This window comes from Chelonoidis abingdonii, chromosome 5 (assembly GCF_003597395.2).
Source record: "Chelonoidis abingdonii isolate Lonesome George chromosome 5, CheloAbing_2.0, whole genome shotgun sequence".
Lineage (NCBI taxonomy): Eukaryota > Metazoa > Chordata > Testudines > Testudinidae > Chelonoidis > Chelonoidis abingdonii.
The window spans coordinates 53,908,170-53,933,021 of record NC_133773.1 but is presented as its reverse complement, the minus strand read 5'-3'; the positions used below and the strand labels follow the sequence as shown (position 1 = coordinate 53,933,021).

The 24,852-nt window shown below is 40.5% G+C and overlaps 1 protein-coding gene across 2 annotated transcripts in view; it reads left to right on the top strand.

Annotated features, from left to right (window-relative positions):
• MAML3 (mastermind like transcriptional coactivator 3) overlaps nucleotides 1-24,852 on the top strand; it is a 372,281-nt gene that overhangs the window by 196,210 nt on the left and 151,219 nt on the right. For both annotated transcript variants that reach the window (XM_075066281.1, XM_075066280.1), the window contains exon 2: nucleotides 20,074-21,570. In XM_075066281.1, coding sequence (XP_074922382.1) covers nucleotides 20,074-21,570 — 1,497 coding nt within the window. The remainder of the gene's footprint in view (nucleotides 1-20,073; nucleotides 21,571-24,852) is intronic.

The window sequence follows — 24,852 nt, the reverse complement described above, 5'->3', positions numbered from 1 at the left end:
TTCTATGGGCCCTCTGTCATTTCTGTCCCTTCTGTGTTTCTCTCTTGCCCTTTGATATGACAATGATTCTGCACAGGGAAGGGACCCTTCCCGGAAAAGGATTGTTTCAAGGACTGATGAAGAAAAAGAATTGGCAGTATATAATTTTTTTTTTAAAGGCAGCTCTTAAAATAATGCTTGGTAAATGCAGCAGCCAGCATTGTTAACAGGCCAGCTTAAAGTCCTCTTAACAATGTGCAGTTGCTCTTGCTAGCTCATCCATTGATTTCCTCCTGCCCTCCATAGGCCAGGCTGTAGTTAAGCCTTGTGTCCTCCACGTGATACTGAGCCGAATCAGATTTTCCTTTTAGTTGTTCGATCAAATTTTCCTTCCTAGAGCTTAGAAGGCACACTTGGGACCTTATAGTAATTGCCTCCCCACGCTGAACTGCTGATACCTTTATTGGATTGGCGTAGGGTTTCAGAGGACTGTGTTTAACATGCAGTGAGCCGCAGCAATGCAAACAGCTCCAGTGTTTAAACAAGCATCCATTAGGCCAGGAAACAAGACTGTGCCAGCCCATTTGGTGCTCTTTAGTGCTGGCAGCTTAAGGTGAATGGTGCAGTAGTGCTTGCTGGGGGGAGGGAGAGGCACAATTGCAGCATCAGGAAAACAAGCAGAGAGTCTCTTTAGGTTTGTGGAAGGTGGAGGGGGGAAATGTTGCGGCTAGGGACATTTGCAAAGCTCATTAATATCTCATTATGTTAAAATTGCAGTCTCCCAGCAGATCAGCATTAACATGTGCTGTGCCAGAGGAAGGGCTGCAGAAGCGCAGCAGGCATGTTTTAAGCAACACAAGCTCTTTTTCCTTTCTCCCTTTGCATTGAAAGGGCCTAGGGGGTGTTTTAAGGACAAAAAGAAATCATTTGTGCAGGCAAGAAGCCAAAAAACTCCTATGATGTTTTGTATATCAGCCTAATACAGTACAGTACACATCATCAAACAAGAACAGTGCCCTGTTGGGTTTATCATAGCAATACCCACTAGCATCTTTCACTATTTCTAATAAACCTGCTTTATTTTCAGGAGTGGTTAACTCAGCTGCAAAATTTGGCTCTGTGAAATTTAGCATTCAGGATCTCAGGTTTAATTTTTTGCCCCCCTCTGATAAAACCTGATGGGGAAAAAATAGACTGAGAAATTCTGAACTTAATGAGCACACAAGAAGCCGTAGATGTGAGTGAGGTTTGACTTAAAATTTTCTTGTAACTTAAAAATGGCTTTCATTTCATTTTAAACTGGATTTTTTGTAGGCCATTAGCTGATAACACATTAGGGTCTATTGTACAAATTAATTCTTTGGGTGAAATCCTGGCTCCAATTAGGTCAATAACAAAACTCCAGTGGGGCCAGGGTTTTACCCTTTGACTGACTGTATGTGCCCAAGTTACGCCCTTTAGAAGACGTCTGTGGCTCACAATGACTGTTAAAACAAAAATGTTGGGGTGCTTCTAGAACAAGGCTCCTCCCTGTGCTCGCTGCTGTTACAGTTTTTGTGTTTTGTACCTGCCAACTTTCATTGAGAAGACTGAGTCACAATAGTGATAGAAAAAGTGCTACTGTTACATTCTATACCCTGCTGGTCTTGTTTCCCTGAAATTACAATGATGAAATTTTATTCTCCTTTGCTTTTTGCATAGACCTAATCACTCTAATACTACATGTGAACATCATTTTAATAGTTACACTATCTATGAAGACGTTGATAGCCAAACTGTAAGAGAAGTATTCTCTTTTAGCTTCTTCTGTGCCATATGAGCAGAACAGTTAAATTAGTTCTGATTTTCATTAAATATTTGGGTTAAATATTTGTGTGCCCATAGATCTTTGTTCGGAATGAACATTTTGTTTGAACTTTAAAAACTGAATGTCTGAGCTACAATGTTTTCAATCTTCCCAGTATGTGTCTGTTACTTTCATGGAACAATATTGGAGCCCTCCAGTGGCCAGCCTAATCTTTCCAAGGGATGGAGTTCAAATTCTGTGGTGGTAGTATTTTTTATTAACATTCTATTAATTTTTCCCCATTAATGAGGTAAGATTAACTTTTACCATTTTTTTCTTAAATTTTTCTCTAGGAAAAAAAAAAGGATGCCTGATTCACAACTTCCCACATGTAAGATAAGCATTTGGTATCCAATAAACTACTACTCCATTAAATTATACCTGGGTTTTAAAAAACTTCAGAATTAGATCACATCCAGGGCTGCCCAGAGGATTGAGGGGGCCTGGGGCAAAGCAATTTCAGGGGCCCCTTCCATAAAAAAAGTTGCAATACTATAGAATACTATATTCTCATGGGGGCCCTGTGGGGCCCAGGGCAAATTGCCCCACTTGCCCCCTCCTCACTCCCCCCGGCCACCCTGATCACATCAAAAACATTTTAACAATTTCCACACAAAAAAATTCCTGAGAAAAATGATTTTTCATGTATTTGAGAAAATTCTTAAAAAGTTTTGGTTTGGGAAATTTTCATCTTTTCTATTTTTTTGGTTTCTTCCCCCCATTTTTTCCTTTCCCCCCTTTGACTAAAAAAGAGGGGGGAAGGTGGAAGAAAGGGAAAAGAACAAAAACAAAAAAAATCAACATCAGAACATTAAAAAAAAAAGAACAAAATTTTTAAATCTATTTTTGGCAAAAGTGTTTGGTTTTCAAAAGGGACATTTTTCAATATTTTTTTCCATTTTATAATTTTAGCTCTTGCTATGCAGAATCTTGGAGGAATGGTCCCAAACACTGTGTCTTACAGTAGTGACACAGCAGTGCGAGAGACCTTTCCTGTAGAATACTATAGCATTTTTATAAAGGTGTTCTGAAAGGCCAGGGCAGCAGGGCCCACAGCTCCAGGTCAAAACCCAGTTGGTTCTTTAATTAATCTGACCCTGTGTACATCAGCCAACAGCAGCTCTAGAAAGGCAATATGTATATGTCCAGTCCTTGTGCACCCAGAGAGGAGTTTTTCATTTTCACTCATTAATTTTGGTAAGATTTTTTTTTTAAATTAGAATGGGGGGTGGGGAGCAATGAAAAATAAGTAAAGTCAGGAAATTTTGAGTTTCTGCAGGAAATTCTGTCCTTAGCTAGTACTAGGCATAAGGGCAAATTCAAGGGCATACATTGTGGCCATGAACTTTTTGGCTGAAGATGGCTAGATTTAGAGTGTGTCAGGTTAGTCATTCAGGAAGAGCTTGCTGCTCAACAGAGCAAGGAACTCTTCCCCTCCCCACACTTGGCTGAGTACCTGGCCTCCCCAGCATCCCTAATCCCTGCTAGCCTAGGGACCAAGAAACCACAGGACCATGAATTAAACCTGCATCTTCCACCTTGCATTGTAAAATGCAACTCTTGGGCTTTTTGGGACTGCTATGTCAGCCCCTTAATTTTAGTTTGAAGTACCCTGATAGTCAGGATTTTTTTTTTATGTGACAGTTTGAGAAGGTCCAGAAAAAGGAAGGAAAAAGATATCTTCTAAACAGCATGAGGAAAAATCCCAACCTGATGTCATCTATGTAATTTCTTTTTAAGAGGAACTTTCATATAGCAGGAAACTTTCTCACACAGCAGATTTATACGTAATACCAGATGCTTTTCATATGATTTTCTCTCGTTTACCTAACCGTGTTTGCTAGTTAGCAAAGCTGATTATTATTTATCTAGCATCTCGGGAATGCAAAGCACTTTATAGACAAAAAGGAGATGCAGGCCCTGCCCCAAAGTATTTCTAATCTAAATAATCCAACAGGAATTTACAATCTAGATAAACAAACAGAGACTTGGTACCTCATAATCTGTCTTCGGTTGTCTGGCCCTGCAGGAAAATAAGAATCATTTTCAGAGCAACTGAGTGTGTTGTTATAATTGCAGGCTAAACCATGAAGCCCTTGCTTACTTTTTTCTCAGCCTTTATTAAGGCAAAACTCCCAATGACGAACTCAGTGACAATGCAGCCTGGGGGAGGACCTCGAGTTTGGCCCCACGTGATTGATCAGCTTCAGTGCTGTGAAGAAGGAAACCCTTATCAAATAGAAATGTCCCCTGCTGAACACATGGATTGGCCCCTATAGCAGTGAAGGACAGCTGCTAGAGTTGTCCATCCCTGGGAGATTGTCAATCCCTTCTACATTCTTCTCCATCTTTCTCTGTCTCCACTAGGTGGCTCATGGCACATTCAAGAGCTCCTGGGATCTTTGTCTTTTTTTTTTTTTTTACAAATTATTTCTCTCTCCCTAATGGGAGCAAAGAGGGCAGAGAAATATGGTACTGTGCTCCTATGGATTGGGGACAGGAGTGGAATACTTGGGTTTGAATCTTGGCTCTGCCATTTATTTGATATGGGCCTTTGGGCAAGGCACTTAACACCTCTGCACTTCAGTTCTCCTGCTCTCACACATACACCCTGTTTTTCCCCCAAGATCAAGTCCCACGTAATTTTGGTTCTAGCCCTGCAGGAATTTTTAAAAGCAGCTGGATCATTAGTAATGCTGCACGAGGAAAAGATGGGAATGACAGAGCTCTAAGGAAGACAATAAGATCATTGGAAGCACATTCTGTGAATGCACAGCTGGTTTGTGGTGCATTTCCAGAGTCTGTCTAAGCAAACTATGGTATCTTGTGCTTCATGCCTTTAAGGGAGTTAGTAAAGAACTGTGGAGCTCTCAGTGATTCAGCCTTAGATCTTGTTTACCTAGCGCATCTAACAATAGAAAATGCTCTTTTGTTCTTTGTGTGTTTATTCAACATTGTTAAAAGGCAATGAGCTCTCAGTGGTGCATGGGACTTGAAAGCTAAATTTAATTGAGTAGCCACTAACATACGCTTAGTACGCATGGATCTCTGAGATGAAAGCGCATCTGACTATAACAGGCAGCAACCATGCATGCTTGCATGTCTGGAAAATACATAGGGGTTTGTCCGTCACTAACAGGTAAATGTTAAAAACTAGACTGAGCATGATGTACACTCACAGGGCAAAGGACAGGAGACATTTTACAATTTAATTATTCTATTTGAGAGTGTTTTGTTTCCAGCGTGGGGTGCCCAGACCTGTGAGCCAACTTGTTACCCTCCCTCCCCCCACCACTTGCAGCAATAGGGAGGCTTGTATACAGTGATTTCCCTTCATCCCCTCTTAAATTTCCCCAACGCCCCCCGCCCCAGTTTTTTGAAGTAGTTACACGCCAAACCTGGTGGCTGAACTTTGCAACTTTGTCCTCACCCACAACTATTTCACATTTGGGGACAATATATACCTTCAAGTCAGTGGCACTGCTATGGGTACCCGCATGGCCCCACAGTATGCCAACATCTTTATGGCTGACTTAGAACAACGCTTCCTTAGCTCTCATCTCCTAACGCCCCTACTCTACTTGCACTACACTGATGATATCTTCATCATCTGGACCCATGGAAAAGAAGCCCTTGAGGAATTCCACCATGATTTCAACAATTTCCATCCCACCATCAACCTCACTCGATTCACTCCACACAACGGTCATTACCTAGACACTAAGTGCTAGAAGTGGAAATGGTCACATAAAACACTACCCTTACGGGACACCAGACACATACGTCTACATCCACTTCCATCCAGGAACACCACTACTATTCCATGTGCCACAGTCAAGCTCTAAAATACACGAGTCTGCTCCAATCTCGTACAGAGCAAGCACTACAAAGCTGCTATCAAGCGTTCTTACAATACATACCCACCTGGGAATAAAAGATACATGAGCCCATGAATACACCGATCACCTACTAACATGCCGACACAAGACAGTCAACAGACCCACTAGCCATCAACTTCAGCCCCAACTAACCAATCTCACGTACATCAGAGATTAACAACATATATCCTGAAAGCTATCCTTCACATCGCCAGTCTGAGACAGCCTATCTGCTTACAGCCACCCCTCAACCTGAAGACGTCGCACCAGAACCCACACACACAAGACAAGACATAATAACCTAGAAACGCGATCTTACAACAAGCCTGAAATGGCCAACTCCATCCACATATGCTATTCAAGTGACACATACAGGACCCAATGCACATCCACCCCGATCAGAGGCTCGTTCACCTAAAACTCTACCATGTGTAATCATATGTGCAGAAGGGCAGAATGCCTTCATGCATACATTGCGCAGACCATGATCATCTCTCACAAAAGAATAAATGGACACACATCTGCAATAGAATAACCATTCAAAAACCAGTGGAGATAACTTTCACCTCTGGCCTATAAAACAGTAAAGATTTAGATGGCAATTTGCAAAGAAAGCTTCAAAAACAGACTCCAACTAGAATCTGACTGAATTAATAATGCAAACTAGATACAATCAATTTAGTGTAAATAGAAGACTGGAAATGCTGAAGTATCACATAAGATCTATTTTCCCATGTGAATATCCTCACCTTCTTTAACACTGTCTAAATGTGTCTATGTTTGATTATCACTACAAAACTTTTTTTTCTCCTGCTGACAATAGCACATCTTAATTAATTAGCCTCTTAGAGCTGGTTGGGTAACTCCCACCTTTTCATGTTCTCTGTATGTATATATATCTCCTCACTATAAGTTCCATTCTATGCATCCAATGAAGTGGGCCCACGAAAGCTTGTGCTCAAATATAATTGTTAGTCTCTAGGATGCCACAAGTACTTCTGTTCTTTTTGCGGATACAGACTAACACGGTTGCTACACTGAAACATGCCAATTTAGTGACTGTTTGGAAATTTGAATTGAAATTGAAACATTAATACACACTTTAAAAGCGTATACAGTGTATGACAGAATACATGTATCTGAAAAAGTATAATAGATTTGAAAAGTATGAACATAGACTAGCTTCCTTATACAGCTGTTGTTTTTAATGACAACGTCAGTGCATTCATTTCTGTAATGTTGGCCAATCTAATAATTTCAAATGATGATTTGTAAGCAAAGTCTAAATAAGCTCTCCCTGTCAGCTAATAATGAGGTGGAGGGAAAGGCTTCAGGACCAGATTGTATTTATATTCACACCTAATCTACCTAGATATCCAGCAAACAGAGCTGTGTTGCCCAAGTGATAGATTTTGGCTGGGGTTGGGTTACAAATCACTTGAATGCGGGGGTTGGGGGTGGGGGAATGAAATGTTGTTCTTATTGTGTGAGTAAAGGGCAGTAGAACTGTACTTACCCTGTGCTGATTGAGGGCATCAAGAGAGAGAGTGGGGGCTTGTCCCTCTCCACTGTTTAAAGACAGAGCTGATTAGGCTCCATAGATAGTCTTTTGTTCTGTTAAGTGACCACTGCAGCTGAAATCACTGATAATCAGGTCTAAGTGCTTAGTCCTGCTGTGGGGACAGTGTTCCTGTGGGGACAGTGTTTTTGTGTGAAATACAGCCCAGACTGCACTAGCAGCAAGGTTCCCCCACTGAGAGCTCAGCTGAAATCACCGAGAGCTGGGTGTAACCTCAAGAGACCAACTCGCAGAGGTCACAGTGTCAGTGGCAGCAGAAAATGACTGCACAGGGCCAGTGGCAACAGAGTGGTGGAGTGAACAGTGGCACAACGAACAGACGTGGCCAGAGCAAACAGTGAGCAGCTGGAGGAACCAGCAAGGTGCCTTCCTCCCAGATTGGGGGCAAGTGTACTCACGTGAAAGCACCTCTGAACTCTGAGTCTCCACTGACCAAAGACAACACCAGTGAGTGGGGTGCGATGGAGGGAAAAGTGAGGAGCATGTTAAATAAACATTTATTTGTTGGACTATATTTTAGTGACTTTGCTCCAGAATGCTGGATTTGTGACTGGGAATGGAAACTTACATAAATATGTTTCCTAGTAGGCCAGGATTTTTAAAATGCATTAGTTGCCCAGGTATCGCAGATTGTCTACGGGAGAAGGAGTTTGTGGGAGGTTTGTACTAAACATTGTTTTATTATAAATATTTTACGTTAAGAAGGCATACTGGGTCAGACAGTGGTGATATGCCCAGATCCGTCTCAAAGTGGTGAAGGCCAGGTATTCAGAGGGAATGAACGAACCAGAATCATCAAGTGAATCAGGCTGTGGCCATTCCAGTTTGGCAACAGGCAGGGACAGCCAAGCATTGGGGTTGCCATCCTCATACTGGGCTAATAGCCAGATGGACTGTTCTCAGAATTATTCTAGTTTTTTTTAGATCCTGTTATAGTTTTTGGTCTCACAGCATCCCGGCAAGAGGTCCACATTTGATGTATGTGTGTTAGAAGTTACGTCTTGTGATTTAAAAAAACCTCTGACTATTAATTTTTAATTGGCTGCTGCTGTAGGTCTGTGTTATGTAAGAATTAAATAACATTGCTTAGCGTTCTTCACATCAGTCAAGATTTATAGACATCTCTTATCCCTTAGTCATCTCTTCTAAGCTGAAAATGCCAGTCATTTTAATTTCTCCCTCTGGTCATAACCTATTGTTTAGATTGTCCATCTCTGTCCTTTTCTTGCAATATCTTTGTGGAGGGTGAACGATTGCAATCACAGATTCAAGGTAATCACAGGGATTAATAGAGGATCAAGTGATATGTTCTGTTTATTCTCTATCCGTTCTTTAAAAAAGCAGAAAGGTTCAGCGTACGCTCTGTTAGTCTGTATCTGCAAAAAGAACGAATATGATAAAGGGACTGTAGCCCACAAAAGCGATGCTCAATAAAATGGTGTTATTTCTAAGGGCCATAAGAACTGTTCTTTTAAACAGCACAACAGAATGTGTGGGGGAATATTGATTGCTGCGCACACTGAGGATGTTTTAGAGATATCCACAATGACTCCAAGACCTTCTAGTGTCACTTAATTTCGACTCCTCATTTGGTATGTAATAGTTAGAATAGTTTTTCAATGCATTACTTTGCATTTATCAGCATTGAATTCCATCTGCCATTTTTGTTGCCCAGTCACCCAGTTTTGTGAGATTCCTTTGTAATTCTTCGCAGTCTGCCTGGGACTTAACTATCTTGACTAGTTTTATATCATCTGCAGATTTTGCCACCTCACTGTTTACGCATTTTTCCAGATCATTTATGAGTATGTTGAACAGTAATGGTCCCAGGACTGACCCCTCAGGCATATCACTATTTCTTTCTCTCCATTCTGAAAAATGATAATTTATTCCTACCCTTTGTTTCCCATCTTTTAACCAGTTACTGATCCATGAGGGGACTTCCCTCTTATCTCATGATGGCTTACTTTTCAAAAGTCAATTTAAATTAAATACTTTTTTTTTTATTTAATTTTTTTAGAAATCTAGACCTGTTATGTGTTTTGGTATAACTTGCGTTATTCTTATGTTAAATTTACATTATCCTAACAAAACATTTACTGTATTCATATCTCTTTTATATATCTCATTGGTCCTGACACCGCCCCTATAAATTCAAACACCCCCCCTAATTTCAATTCCTGGGGAAACCACTGCTTGTATATGCTTTACTGGGGATCAGCTCCCTAACACCACCAGTCTGCTAGCCATCCATCCAATCGGTCTCCTCTGGGCTGACTGCCATGACCAGGAACGAGCGTGGACGAAAGAAAAAAGAGATCTAATGCATTGTGAACATTTCCAAGTGCCTTTTTTCATTTTTTTGAATTTCAAGTTTGATTTTTTTAATAATTATTTTTGTTAAAAATAGTGACCAAAATGAGTTGTTTTTGTTTAAAAATGCAAGTTGGCATGTAGTTTAAGCTGCATTCAGTGGCACGGGCCATTCAGATCTTTGTCTGTTCTTTTCTTCCCCTAAAACATACTGCTTTGTGCCATAATGAAAATCAGGGCTTTGAAAACTGTTGGTACTCCATTAGAGTGAAGAAAAACATTTTTTTTCTTTTTGCTTATTCTGGACTCAAATTATGGTTTCTCATTGATGTCATACTGCATACCACCAATGAAACACAGTGGCGTGAACATATATTAGGGTTTGATTTTGATTCTCCAAACACTTTTTTTTTCAACTTCTCCTTTCTTTGATTTTGTGGAACAGATTCTTGTTAAGAGGATGATCTTGCACTTATCCCAGGGGCTGAATTGTTACGGAGGGATGGGGGCAGTGAGAATGGTCGTGCCTCACTCTATGGAATTCCAGAGTATCTGGCTGGTTCTACTAAAACTAGCAGCCACAAAAATAAGTAACCATTTAAATGATCATCATTAGGTTTCAGAGTTAGCACTCCCGCTTGTTGAATGGGAGCAATTTACACAATTCTTAGCACTATTTTTTCTGGTTGTCTGAAGACTGTCATACAGTGCTGAATTGGTTTACATTTGAAAGTTTTTTTTCAAAACCATATGGGCTGGAAAGTTAATATTTTTTAAATGAAACTGTATAGTTTGCAGGAACTGATGGTGTGACCAGAGAAGTGCTGGCATGGAGTGCCCCTTGTGCCAACTGAAGCCAGCTTCAGTTGCGCTCTTCTTTCTCTTTCCCATTGGTGAATTTTAACAGAGTGTGTTATTAAGGATTGTATTGTTCATTTAGATTGCACCATAGTTGTGCATTGGAATTAACATACATATAAGAAGATCAGTCATCTGCCCCAAGGAGCTACAATCTGAAATCGTGCTTTGTTTTATGCAGATGCACAAGGAGCCTCTTCTCACACCCAACACACTGATGCAGCAGCTAGGCAGGATTGTAGCCTGTTGCTCTCTACAGTGGTAGGTAGGGAGCATGTTCTGTTGCAGGTTTGAGAAGGGGTGATCAGTGGTAGCTCTCTTGCCCCTTCTGCAAATTCTGCCTTGGGAAGCAGTAGCTGTGGGTAGAACATGCTGCTCCTTCCCTCCGGCAGCCTCTGAGCCACCGTGCAGGATGGCTCCTGCTCCCTTCACTAGGTCGTTATATTTTTGCTTATCCTCTAATAAGTTAGGGCAAAGATGCACCCAGTGGGCTGTTTCATATCTCACATACACAGAAGGAGTAACTCTGCTGTGTACTGTGAAATTCTCTAGTGTAAATCTAATATGGGAAAGAAATCATAACTTCTGAGTATATCTAATAGTGTTTTGCATAGCTCTTTTCTTATTGGTGAAATAAGCACTTAGGTAAATAGAGGCCTCTTTGTTGAAATTGTGCTCCCACTAACAGGAGGTTCTTCAGGAGATAAACTTTAGTAGTTCTGTATGACTTCTTTTTATCTCTAGTGTATTTGCTGTTCAAATACAAAACAGACTAGGGTACCTTTTCAAAGGCTAAAGGTTTAGCTGCATAACTCCCATACAAGTCAATAGAGGTTTCATGGCTAAATCCTCATTCCATGCTTTGACAGCGTGACTCCTGCTGTCTCTAAGGCCAGTTGTAGGAAGAGTGTAACTCAGCTGTTTTCTGTGTGAGAAGAATAGCCACTGCTGTCTAAATTGTTTAACCCTCATGCACTCAGCACCTTGATTAAGACTTCTGCCCAATCTGAAATGTACAGTCGGAGCAGCTGTAGCTAGGTTGCTGCTTTACTAGTATTTAGCTATTAGAGCTAAGGATAAAACTGAATGGACTTAAGGAGAAAGGAAGCACTGTAGACTCAGAAAGTGGTGAAGGCTATTTGACAACTATAAAAAATTTCATCCATGAAATAATGAGTGTTCTGAGGACCAACTGGACATGTGGCTAATTTAGGACTAAGAAAATTGCCCTTCTGTTGCCCATTTTTGCTCAGCATATGCCCAAGGGACATCGCATTCTGAGTGTCCTCAGAAACTTATCCTTTAGTGTATTTATATTTATATTTGCTTTGTATCTGCATGTTAAATAAAGAGGGAGATAAATAGAAATATGTAATGAAAATGTTTGCAGGAAAAATCAAGGTTGTTATGTAAGATGAATGCACCTGTATTTCAGCATTGGCCATGAAATTGTTGTGCATGTTATATACACAAACAATTTGAGCATCGTATTTGCTGTATTCTTTATATGCTTATTCCTGCCTATCTGTCTGTCTAGCTCACTAACGGTGCACTCTTTACTGTGTTGATATGTAAAAGATAGGTACATTCTGTGGTGAAAAAGAACATGAAGAATATCGTTAAGGCTGAATGTTTGTCTGTTTATTGTAATAAAATTAACATTTACATAAAAGTTGCTAGAGTGACAGCCCTGGATGCTGATGACCTTCATTTATTAGCCACAGCATGGGCAGTGGTAGAACAAATGTCTCTACGCTGCCCTTCCAATGCACCTCAACTCTAAACTGGTGGAGCCAGGGGCTAGAGATGAGTAGACTAATCCACAGTACTCCCTCCTTTTCTTCTTCCACACCCACAGAAATCCTGTCTCCATCCTCTCTCCTGATCTTCCCTCTTCCTAATAAGGCACCTTACACCTTGCCCTTGCCAGCTTATCACGAACTAGAATCCTTGCCTCATCCGAGTCCCCTGATAGTCACATTGTTTGCCTGGTTTACCTCTGCTGGAGTCTTTACTGCCCCTTGTATTGCTGCACGGCTTAGCAGGATGGATCAAACACACAGGTGTGACATCTAGTCACCGGAAGCAAAGAACCCACAAAGCTCAATGGGGTAGTGTCTATGTCAGTGGTTCCCAAACTGAGGTTCATAGACCCCTGGGGATTCACTAAATGTTTCAGGAAGTGCTTGGGAAAATATTCCCTAATGGCGGACAGAGCTGTCCATAGGGACCCCGGGCAGCATGGGGCCAGCGGCCCAGAGCCTCCGGACTTCCAAGAGCTAAGCAGATCAAAGCAAGCATATCTATCACACTGAGGAGATTTAAATTTCAAAACTCCTTATAAGAAATGGAAAAGGAGGTGGATATTTTTTGCTGTTTTAAAAATAAACAGGAAGCTAGTATTGTTTTTAAAATTATTATGAGGAACAAGTTTAAGCTTTGTTGTAACATGCGTTATTTTCCTGGACTACACAAGACCTGAATGCTTGTATAGGAGGAACTCTTTGAGTTGACTTCTTGAATACCTTTTTGCAGTTTCACATCTGATACTCCTTGAGGAAACATAGGAACCTTGTCTTATAACAGGCTTATTCGAAGTGATACAAGCTACGAAAGTGAGATCTTGGAAGAGTGTTGCCCTTTTCATAATGTAATAAAAATATTGTAATGATAAATAATAATAAAACAGTGTGTAATAAAATGTATTTTTATGATGTGCTTATATTTCCAAGATCACTGGTTTTTATAATTTATACTCAGGTAAAGGGAGAAGATCCCTGGAAATATTCATTTTTAGAAGGGGATTTGTGAGACTTGACGTTTTAGTGAAAGGGATTCATAGGTGGTTAAAGTTTAGGAACCACTGGTCTAGGTGGACCATTGGAGATGTTACTGACTTAACAAAGATTCCACAAAGTGGATTTATTGTAAATATTAAATTTCTCTTCTTTTCGCAAGATCCAAGATGGAAGAACATGATGTGCTTTCTGTGTGCAACTGCAATCCAGAATCATTTGGATACAGCAGGATTAGAGTGGTGATCTCTCAGCCTTGGGAGCATTGCCTTCAATAGGCTGTAGAAAGAAAAATATAAATAGTTGGGGAGGGGTTGAAGGTCATAAATATCTTAATTAGTTAGAAGTGGCCTTGTGTAATGCACTTCGGCTTTGCTCAGCCATTTTTCTGTTAAGAGTTCAGCCTTAATTTGTGGAAGGCTATCTCATTCCTTCCACATTCCCTACCATTGCACCTGCAACCATTGCTGGTAAAAAGTGAACACACACACACACACACCCTGAGATACTGCAGTTGTTTCGCATTCTGTTTTCTGTACAGAGCAATACTGCTCTTTCTCAAACACCAGCATGTTGTAACTGTTGGCTTTCTTTAATAGCTATCACTGCATGTGTAGTAGAGGGAATGTGGAAGGAATGAGAAGTCCATTCACAAGCTAAAGCTGAACTCATAACACACAAATGGTCAAAGAGAAGAATACTTATGCCATATTGATCATCAGAGGGCACAATGAGGACTATTACACTTTTGCCTAGGAGTCAGTCATATCAAATAAAATTACTCAATGTCACTCTAGGGCAAGGGACCTTTACCAGTTGTGATGTTTTAATGAGCTATCCATAGCATCTCAGCGCAGCAATGGAAGTTATAGGTTCAGAACTCACTCTTGAGACAGAGATACAGAGTAGAGGTGAATCAGGCTCATGCTTGGGCATAGCTACTGGTGATCTCATGGGAAAGTCATGTTCACCTCGCCCCAGCTAAGGGAGCATGCTGCAACTGGAGAAATGGTGAGAGAGGAAAGGTGGGGCAGGTGCAGAAAAACCTGGAAAGAGAGATGGTGGGACACCCAAACACATGAGAAGGAAAGTAAGACTCCCTTTGCAGGGAAGGTCAGAATTTAGTCATTGCGTCAGACTTGAGCTCATTTGAGTACAGATGGATGACAGCTCAGCTCATCTGAAATGGGAAGGGGGAATGGGAAAGATCAATTTTTATTTTTGTTTCTTTAAAGCTTGAATCATGAGAGTGCTATGAAGGGAATATTAAGCTGTGTTCTGTTTAGATGCACCTCTTCTACCAGGGAGCTTTATTTTTGGGTTTGTGTGTTTATTTGTCCCCTGAGAACAAAGGACAGCTACAGAACAGAGCCTCATCCTGCTACATCCAGCAGAACTTCAGGATATGCACACAGTAGTTGCCGTAGTTGTCATTCATGCCATGTACTATAGGGATTGAAATGGCCAGAGCTGGGTTAACAACAGAAAAAGTCAGTGGCAACATGACTGTTATGTAGCTGGTAGATGAAAACATCTGTAATGGCAACTGGAGCCGTCTTGTCTATGGCCTCACTGATCATCTGACTGTCAAGCATAAGGGGAACTGTGTTAAACACTATGAAGTGTGTTTGACTTTTACAGCCAGATAGGAAACAGAAAGAGAATTTAGTCTCTGAGCTTTTTTTGAAAGAGCAATAAAAGGACTAAACAGCAGCAGTCCTGGTCACTCCCCATACATAATTGAAATAGCTGCCCACTGAAGTCAGAGTGAGATTGGGGGGATGGGGCTGTATAAGTGGCTCTGACTGTTGCTATAACAACAGCACCTTGGTCTAATTTCTTTTGAAAAATGAATTGCTGCTGGTGGGATGAAGCAGAGCAGCTTCTCCCAGCAGATGAAAGTGGTCTGTTGTTTGTGTTTTGGATACATTGTGCTGCGCCTGCTGCAGCCCTGTTGAAAATTTCAAGACTGGTTAGATTAGGCGGATAGAATATGTGCATGCATTTGTGTGTGTTTGTGTGCGCACACTCACACCCTTTAGGTTCACTTCAGAAAACAACCCAATAAAGTTTGACCTTTTTCTGTTCCACAAACAAAGTTCCTCTAATGACATATAAATAATACTGAGTCCTGCTTCACCAAGCCTTCTGCTTTTCTGCTTTGTGGTAGAAACCTGCTGTGAAATGGAGTCCCATCAGTGAGGTATTGTTAATAAGAATAATGTCCTACCAGCATGCAGAGGTTTTTATTTTATTTTATGCATCAATAATTTTTTGCTCTTAGAGAGGAACCTCCAAGCTGCCTGCAAATAACTGCTTTATGCAAACTGCAGATTGCATGTACAAGCAACATATTGTTTCTTTGAGGGAGATGGAAGGCGTTTTATAATAGAATATCTTATTATTCAGGCTTTGTTTTCAGAGGGGGAAGGGGACATACTGAGATTTTATACAAAAGCAGGGTGGACTCTTGATGCAGTAAGCTGTTTGCCAGTCTATGGCCAATGCAAGACTTCTCAGCCATTCACCATTCCTCAGTCAGGACATGAAAATGAATATTTGAATTAAAATGGTCTAATAAGAATATTTTAGTTTTATACCAGAAGAGAGATTTCCTCTCCAGCCTAGCCGAGGCAGTCTCAGCTTTCTCTTTTACCCTCTCCAAAGTTTATGACCAGCACATTCTCTTCAAGTGCACCATTCATATGATGTTTCTGTCTAGAACTGTTATTAAGGTGATTTCAAAGTGCAATTAAAGGAAACCACACAAGTCTTTATTTTTTTGTCATTTGATTGTGCAATTCTTGTAAATCCCAAAATCCTGAAATTGCATTATGAAAATCAAACAATTTTAGATGCAAACTTAGAATAGGGTCCACTTGTTTTCATGTGCAACAGTACATGCTTTCTGCACATTAGACATGTGGGGGAAAATGGTTTCCTTGTGGCTCTTTGTTGCAATAAAAAATAAATGTAGTCATTAATATTCATATACTGGTCCTGCTCTTACTCCCGCTGAAGTCAGTAAGTGTTTGTATATGTGTATAGTCAGACAGCCAAGTTTTAGAGCATCAGGAAATCTTTAAGAGTTGGTATTGGCAGGAATGGGTTCGATTTGTTGCTGGTCATTTGGCGCTAATTTGTGTTAGTTTTCATAAACATGTCCATATAATAGATGATGGGTTCAGTATAAATCATTTAATGATATAGTGAAGACTGCAAATAGATCTCTGCATTAGCAAACTCATGTTTTAAGTGACCACCTTCAGTCTTTCTAAATGGACTGAGTACAATTCAGCACCACATGTCCACATCTATTAAGCCACATATTTATTGTTACCTTGAGTGACTACTTAACAAGTTAATCTGGGGGGCACCCTCCCCCCAAAACCCTGAGTATAATAGCCCCATTCTTAATGCAGGTGTTTATGAGATTATTCTTGGGGAACAAAGGGCCCAGCTCTACAACAGAAATAAGTATGATGGAGAACCTGGTGAGAAAATGGTTGTCCCTTTGCATTGTTAGAAACATACTTCAGTCTCCCAAATGTACATGGGATCCAACTGTGTTTTAATCCTGCCCCTGAATCACATTGCCCCAGGGTGTTGCATGCTGCTGGGACATGGCTGAAACACAGCTGGATTCTGTCTACTCTACAGGACCAAACTATATAGGAAACTGTCTGCAAGGACATCAGTACAGTAAGCAGGTCCTCCAACAAGGTTGTTCATACACTGTAGATGGACCCAAGTACTTAGCATGCAGTCACTCAGTGCTAAGGGCCATGGAGAATTTTCTTGGGGGTCTTTGAGCACAGTAACTTCCAACTCTTTGGAATGCTTACTACTCCAGTGTCCTCTATTGCTCTTTTATCGGCACAGGACGTTAGGATCATTTGTTTGTTGGGATTTTGGTGGGGGAGAGGGCTATTAAAGGGGAGACAGAGAGGTACTTGTTAACTGAATGTTTAATAGCTAAAATGAAGATGTGTAGAAACTGAGTACAGAGGGTGATGTGTGAATGGGCTGATAATATCAGATACTCTATCAGCTTCTAGTATTTATTTTAAGTTACTCTATCAGCTGTTTTACTGAAGACCAGCTCTTGGAGCCAAAAGAGATTTATGACCTTTCTTTTCAAGTTCAGAAGGAGGTAAACTTGGAAATGTCTGTTTTTGTACTTGAGAAGAGGGAGTATTACCACATCCATATTATCCTTTGTTGGTTGTGCGGTCTGAACTAGGGATATATAAAGATCAGTCAAACAAACTCAATGCTGGTAACACGCTGCCACACGCTAGTGATATTGGTTCAAGAGCAGCCTGGGGACTCTCACTCTTTGCCTGGAGCTCTGATGTCACATGGTGGTGATCTGCTAGCTTTAAACTTTAGAGGTTATTCTGTTATAAAGCCACCTTATGGGACCTGATTTTCCGTTGGCACTAGTTTTGGAGGTGGGTGCTTGCTCACAGAGAGTTGCAGTGAGACTGTTGGGCAGGAGTCAAGCCCCAGAAATAAGGAGTTAGGGAACCTCAGAACACACTCCAGACCATTCTTTCAGCTCGGGATAGCTACACCAAAAGTAACCCAGACGTGCAAAAAGAAAAATACCAGCGTGATTGACCCTAATCTAATCCATGCTGCGGAACTCACCCCGATGATCTTAGAGTTGGCTTTTAGCTGATGTTTGATCTCGTTTATTTATAAAGAGGTTTGTCTGTTTAGCCAGTTAGAAATGTTAGCACTGCTGACAGATTACAGTGGATGACTGTTGTATTATATGTTCCCTTATTACGTCACCCATGCTTCCTGGTAAAATGTGTTGTAAAAAGGCATAGATAGTGGACTATGGTATTTATACACTATTCTTTCTTCTTGGGTAACAGGCAACAAAATCCCATGTCTATATGCCAACAGCACCTTACTTATGTTAATTAGCAACGTATTCATCACTTTCCCACTCTGTCGCTCTAAAAATCTCATACTCTAATTCTTTTCAGTGGAGTCAGGAGCTTGGACTGGGGAGAAGAAGCTGATGTTTTGCTTAGGGACTCATAGACTTTCCTTTCCATGTTATAATGGTGATATTAATTCCTGTGTAGAGGACCAGCACAAGGTCTGGGCACTGCTGAAGTCCCATTTACACACTATGTGGGGCTCTTAACTGGAACTGTGTGATGCATAGGCCTTGTCCAGAAACTATCACTCCCAGGTAATAAATGGTTCTGAAGACTGGAGAGGAAGAGGGAGTCAGCAGGATCCCCGTATAAATGGAGAAGAGACAGTGGCATTTGCTTACCTGTTCCACAGCCAGGATGAACTTTTGGGGAGGGAAGGAGAGTGGAACTCCCAGTTTCCCATTCCAAATAACCAGAGAGATATGAGAAGAAATCAATGCAGTACTTCTTCTCTGAGCAGCCAGGAAGGACAAGGGAAGAGGGAGTGTGGAGAGTCCCCATTCCTGGAATTCTTCGATATGCAGAGGTGATCAAATTTTCCTTCAAGCACCATGAGAACTGGTCTGGAGGACTCTGGGGTGGGAAGTCATTGGAGTAAAAATTTGTCTGAATCTGGAATCGTGGGAAGAAAAAAGTTGAGAACCTCTAATATGGGGAAGGGCAGTGATGATCTTAGTAAAAGTAAAATACTTAAATTGATAAAATCTTCCGTATTTTGTTCTCCATTGTTTTACTATCAAGGATGTAAATGTGGCCTCAACAGGTTCTCTGGAATTGTGACCTCTTCACTTTTTCCACACCCTGTTCTTTTTGCTTTAGCCAAAGAAGGCTGCTTTTTTAGCCTGAGACTTAAACAATAGATGTAGCATTTGTTGTAGCATGAGGTAGAATTGTAGCTAGTTGCATTGATGGAATATAAATGTATCAATCTGAGTTAAAATACTTGTTAACCAGTTAGTTTTTCATGTAAAAGGCTAATTTGGCTACTTTTGTGGACTTGTTTTGTTAAGTGAATATTGCTATTCTATTGTTTTAATTTGTTCTTTATTACTTAAATTATGGTAGCACCTAGCATGTTAAGTGCTATACAAACTTTTTATATATAACTTTGTTTATCTCTGAGTATCAATCAGTTCAATGTCATATAAAATGCTAATAATTTTTCTTTTATTAAAGTTTATATGTTTTTTACTATTTAAGACCGACTTCCAGTATCTCTGTCTAGTATATTAGAGCAGAGTGCTGATTAGATAAAACTTTTTAACTGAGTCACTTGTCTAAAAACTTAAAAGAAAACAGCTCATGTGTTTGGAATGGCAGTATTTATATTGTAAATAATTTTCTAGAAACAAAGATTTTTCAGAAATGATTAGTGTTCTTTTTTTCTTTTTTTTTTTGACTCAATTTTTGGGTGCCCGACTTGAGACTAGCTTACAGGAGCCTGATTTTCAGAGGGCAAATGCTTGGCTCTTTTTGAAACTGAAACTACTTTAAAGTGTCTCACTTACTTTGGATGCTTCCATTTTTGGGTGCCCAAAATCCCTAGTCACATTTGAAAATGTACCTTTATAGTAAAACCCCTCAAATGGCAAATTAAATAGCAGTGCACCAATGCGTGGGATTCTTCACCTCATATTCAGGATCAAGTTTTTTTTGTTTGTTTGTTTCAAACCCTCTTCTCCAATTTGCCTGACCTCTGAGGCATAAGGAGAAAACCAAGGACTTTTCCCATTCAGAATTTCTAAAATCTGTGAGATACAAGGGGAAGAACTACTGTTGCAAAGTTCATAATATGGTTGTGTGAAAGATAAATTTGTGTAAGTGGCTTATATGGTTTTTATTTTTTTCTTTCTTTTCTTCCTTCAAGCTACAAGAGACAGTAAAGAGGAAACTGGAAGGAGCGCGTTCACCCCTCAATGGAGAGCAGCAGAATGGTGTCTGTGATGGTAGTTTCTCTCCAACCAGCAAGCGGATACGGAAGGATGTACCAGGAATCGATACAATCAATAGCTTGCCCAATAACTTGCCTTTGCCTTCTGTTTCTCCTCTTCACCAGCTTGACATGAAGCCTTCCTTACCCCTGCAGAAGAGTGGAACTCATGCTAGTGGGCTGGAAGACTTGGGTAAAAATGGTGGACTTCCAGAGATAAAGCTCCCAGTTAATGGTTGCAGCGAGCTTGAGGACAGTTTTAACATCCTGCAAAACAAGGAACTAAAACAAGAACCTTTGGATGACCCCACCTGCATAGACACTTCTGAAACATCCCTTTCGAATCAAAACAAACTTTTCTCAGACATTAATCTGAATGATCAAGAGTGGCAGGAGTTAATAGATGAGCTAGCCAACACTGTACCAGAAGATGACATACAAGATTTGTTCAATGAAGACTTTGAAGAGAAGAAGGAACCAGAATTTCCCAGGCCTGCTGCTGAGACTCAAGAAAGTGGAAGTGTTAAGAGCGATACATCTCATTCTCCATTTGCTCACGTACCAATGGGGTCTCCCCAGGTGAGGCCTTCTTCTTCAGGCCCTCCATTTTCAAATGTCTCCACAGCTTCTAGTATAACTTCTGTATCCAGTGCTCCACCACCTCCAATCCCTGCCAGCTCACCAGCAAATTGTGTTATTCAGTCACCTCAAACTCCCAATCAAGTCCATACTCCAGGTCAAACTCAGTCACGACCTGGAAATGGTTATCTTATTAATCCAGCAGCAGTGACTGTCGCAGGTTCGGGGCCTGGGCCTGGGCCTGTGGCTATATCCAGTGCTGACTTGTCTCCAGCTGAACAGCTCAAACAAATGGCAGCACAGCAGCAACAAAGAGCTAAACTCATGCAGCAAAAGCAGCAGCAGCAGCATCCAAATCAAGCATCAAGCTGGTCACCTGTGGGACCTCCATCTAGTCCGTATGGAGGACCCTTCAGTGCAGACAAACCAAATAGTCCAATGATGTATCCCCAAGCCTTTAACAACCAAAATCCTATAGTGCCTCCTATGGCAAATAATCCACAGAAGACCACAATGAATAACTACCTCCCTCAAAATCACATGAATATGATCAATCAACAGACAAATAATTTGGGTACAAACTCTTTAAGCAAGCAGCCCAACATGCTTACTTATGGCAACACTAAACCTCTGACTCATTTTAATGCTGAATTGAGTCAGAGGATGACCCCTCCAATGGCCAATCCCAGCAAGAACCCCATGATGCCATACATACAGCAGCAACAGTCCCAGCAGCCACAGATGCAAGCTCAGATGACACACCTGAGTGAGGAACAGAAACGAATGCTTATTATGAAGCAGAAAGGAATGATGAATCAACCAATGGCATATGCAACACTTCCCTCCCTTGGCCAGGTAAGCACGAATACAGGACACACTTTGAATAATGCATGTGTACGATTTGTAGACAAGCAAGGAGAGAATAGCACAAAGCTTCAGCATTTGCAGCTTCTCATATGTCTCTGTATGTTCTCTTTCTTTAAGTGGAGAGGTTTCTTTGCAGCAGCTTCTTGTTTTCAGTGTGACACCAAATGAATGCTTATACTGTGAGCAGACATACTCAATCTGTGTATCTGCTGATTAGGGCTTGGAGGTAGGGCATGGAGAAGATTGGTTTTGAAGTCTCATCTCCTCTGAGAGCTTGTCGCACCCTTTGTATAATGGGGCACTTTGTACCTTTGCATCTGGTACCGTTGTATTGTTTAATGTTTAGAATGTTAACATCCTAAGAGGAGGTTTAGCAGTGTCACTTTTCCCTCGATGGTGGGAAAATGAAGCGAGGCTCAAGCCATCTTGAGGCAGAGCATTTAGAAAGGATGTGGCCAAGTGGCATGAATTGGCAATGGAAGAGCTTCAAGAGGCTGAATGCTCTCAACTCCTACTCGAGGGAGTAAATAGCAATTGCGGTATTGAGCACCTCATGGGATCATGCCCAAACTGAGATAATTTATTACATGACTTCAAAGTGGTCCTTAATTACCCCTTTTTAATGTATTTTCGTTTTCCAGATGCATGAAGTCTTTTCCAGTGGCTTGTCCAGTGCTTTGTCTCTTACAGATAAGCTTTACCTCCTTGGCTTGACTGACTTTCAATTACCTTCTCACTTTAAACCCCTGTGGGGCTGGTGTTCTGAGGTTTTGGGGATACACAAGCAGATGGATCTTAAAAAATTGTTAAATATCAGTAATAGAAAGACCAAGTAACATTATGGGTCAGCCAGATTAGAATCCCTTCATTCACATTGAAAACCCTTTAGTAAAACTACTGGTGTGCTTAAATATTCGCCAGTGTGACTATTTGAGTGTTGTTTATGTTTGAATGTTGTTTTGTTATTTTTAAAAAGAACTGCAAAAAATAATCAACTGTTTTATAACCAGTCCAGGCCTACAGTTAATGTGATACATGTCATGGAAGGTATGCCGCCAAAAAGTGTCAGGAATTGTGATGTAATGATATGCTAATAGAATTATCTATTGTTAGTTTTAGTTCAAACAGCTTTTATTAAATTAGCTGTTTCCACAACCACCTACAATAAATGCTTCCTTTTGAGCACAGTTTGAGATAATTAATTGTGACTCACATTGCTAATGCACACGTGAATACAGCGGGGTTTTACATTTCCTTAACCCATTGAGTTTTGAAATCTACCAATAGGGGGAGCATTATCTTTTCCCCCATAGAGCCCTTCACATTTTGTTTAAAGTGAACTGCAGAGCTAAAAGAAATGTGCTAATGATGCATCATACATGAAGATAGTTGAAAGGTTTGTTTTTCTGCTTGTCTTTTGCATTAGAAATTACAAGTCCAACTTCTCTGTTTTTGGTGAAGGCCTATCTAAAGAAGTAGTGGGATAATGACATCAAAACAGACTGAAGTCTGACCGACAGCTTTTCCAGCCTTTCACTGAGAGGGAAAGGGATATTTAAGCAGACTGTCTAATACTTTGTGATTTCTTTTCTTTGTTGGTTTGTTTTTAAATCTGTTTGAGTTAAACACCTATCAGACAGTTAGGAGAAAAGCTGCCACTGTGAAAGATTTAACATCCCTTCAGTTGAAGGCTGTGGTGCAGGTTTTACCTTTACAAATGTCACTGTCTCATTACAGTTCTCCAGCAAGAGCAGGGAAGTCAAGATTTCATATTCCTGTTGTTGTTATGGTTTAAAAAATTCAGAAAACCCTGTTTAACAAACAAAGCACTGAAAGCATCTTTGTAGTTTAGAAGAAAGAAACATGAGGGGAAACCAAAAATTTTTTTAAAACATTTGCGTTTCACCTTTAAAAGACCTGACCAGAAATAGAGACCTATTGCTTCATACTGAAAGGTCCCTCCAGTCCCATGGGTGGCTTAAGGTGCATGTATAGAAAAGGTTCAAAGAGGTGAGAAAGGTAAAATAGATTTTCAGCTGAAAGGTATTTCCCTACTCCTTTCCTTACTGCTTCCCTGAAGATTACTTTTCTATGGAAAACTGGAAAGCTGTTGTTATTCTGAGGTCTGCTCATTCAGGAATGGATTGTTTCACACAACGTTGGGAAAAGATCTGTTGATAATATTGAGTTAAATCCAGAGATAGATGTTGAGATACTGCTACAGACTCCAGGATACAGAGAGAGACAAAGGTGCTAGAATCTCAGATCAGACCCAGATTATAGGTAAACATAATGGAAAATTTTTATGTTGCTGTTTGAAACAAATTTCAAAATGTAAATAAGTATGTGTCTATATCTTTCTGTGAGTTTATAATTGTTACTCTCCGACTACAATTTTTTTTTACCTCTCACATGTATTCATATGGTCTATAGATATATATTTTGGAGTATATCAAGATTATTTAAAAACAAAGTGAGTATACAAAACAAGAGATACTGCTATACGAATTGGGACACATGGTTGGCACTAAGCATATATTAATATCACATGATTGGTACACAGTGCATAATTTTTGCCAGGGCTGAGCCCTAGCACCTCTAAGATAGGCAGTTCATCCGCCTGACACTTCTGGTCTTGGCATGTCAGTAATGAACATAAAAAAAAATTACTTGAACCATAGCATCTTTTTCATTACAAATTAAGCACTGCTAGTACAGAAGTTTATTTTATCAGCAAAATTGGGGCTATATAAACATTCTACGGAGAATAGGTCACAAGCATATGTGACCTTACCTTCCTATTAACATGTCAGTGACTGGCTGGTACTCTGGCCTTGTTTCCTAGGCTTTGATGAGCCTTATTAACTATGTTTAGAAGAAAAGGTGTGCAGCTTGTAAATTGTATAGGGAAAGTAAGTATAACCGAGTAGATCTTGTATGACTAGGATAAAATAAAACATTTGGAACTGAGGGTACGTCTACACTACGGGATTATTCCAATTTTACATAAATAGGTTTTGTAAAACAGATTGTATAAAGTTGAGTGCACGCGGCCACACTAAGCACATTAATTTGGTGGTGTGCGTCCATGGTCCGAGGCTAGCATCAATTTCTGGAGCATTGCACTGTGGGTAGCTATCCCATAGTTCCCGCAGTCTCCCCCGCCCATTGGAATTCTGGGTTGAGACCCCAATGCATGATGGTGTAAAAACAGTGTCGCGGGTGATTCTGGGTAAATGTCTTCACTCATTCCTTCCTCCGTGAAAGCAA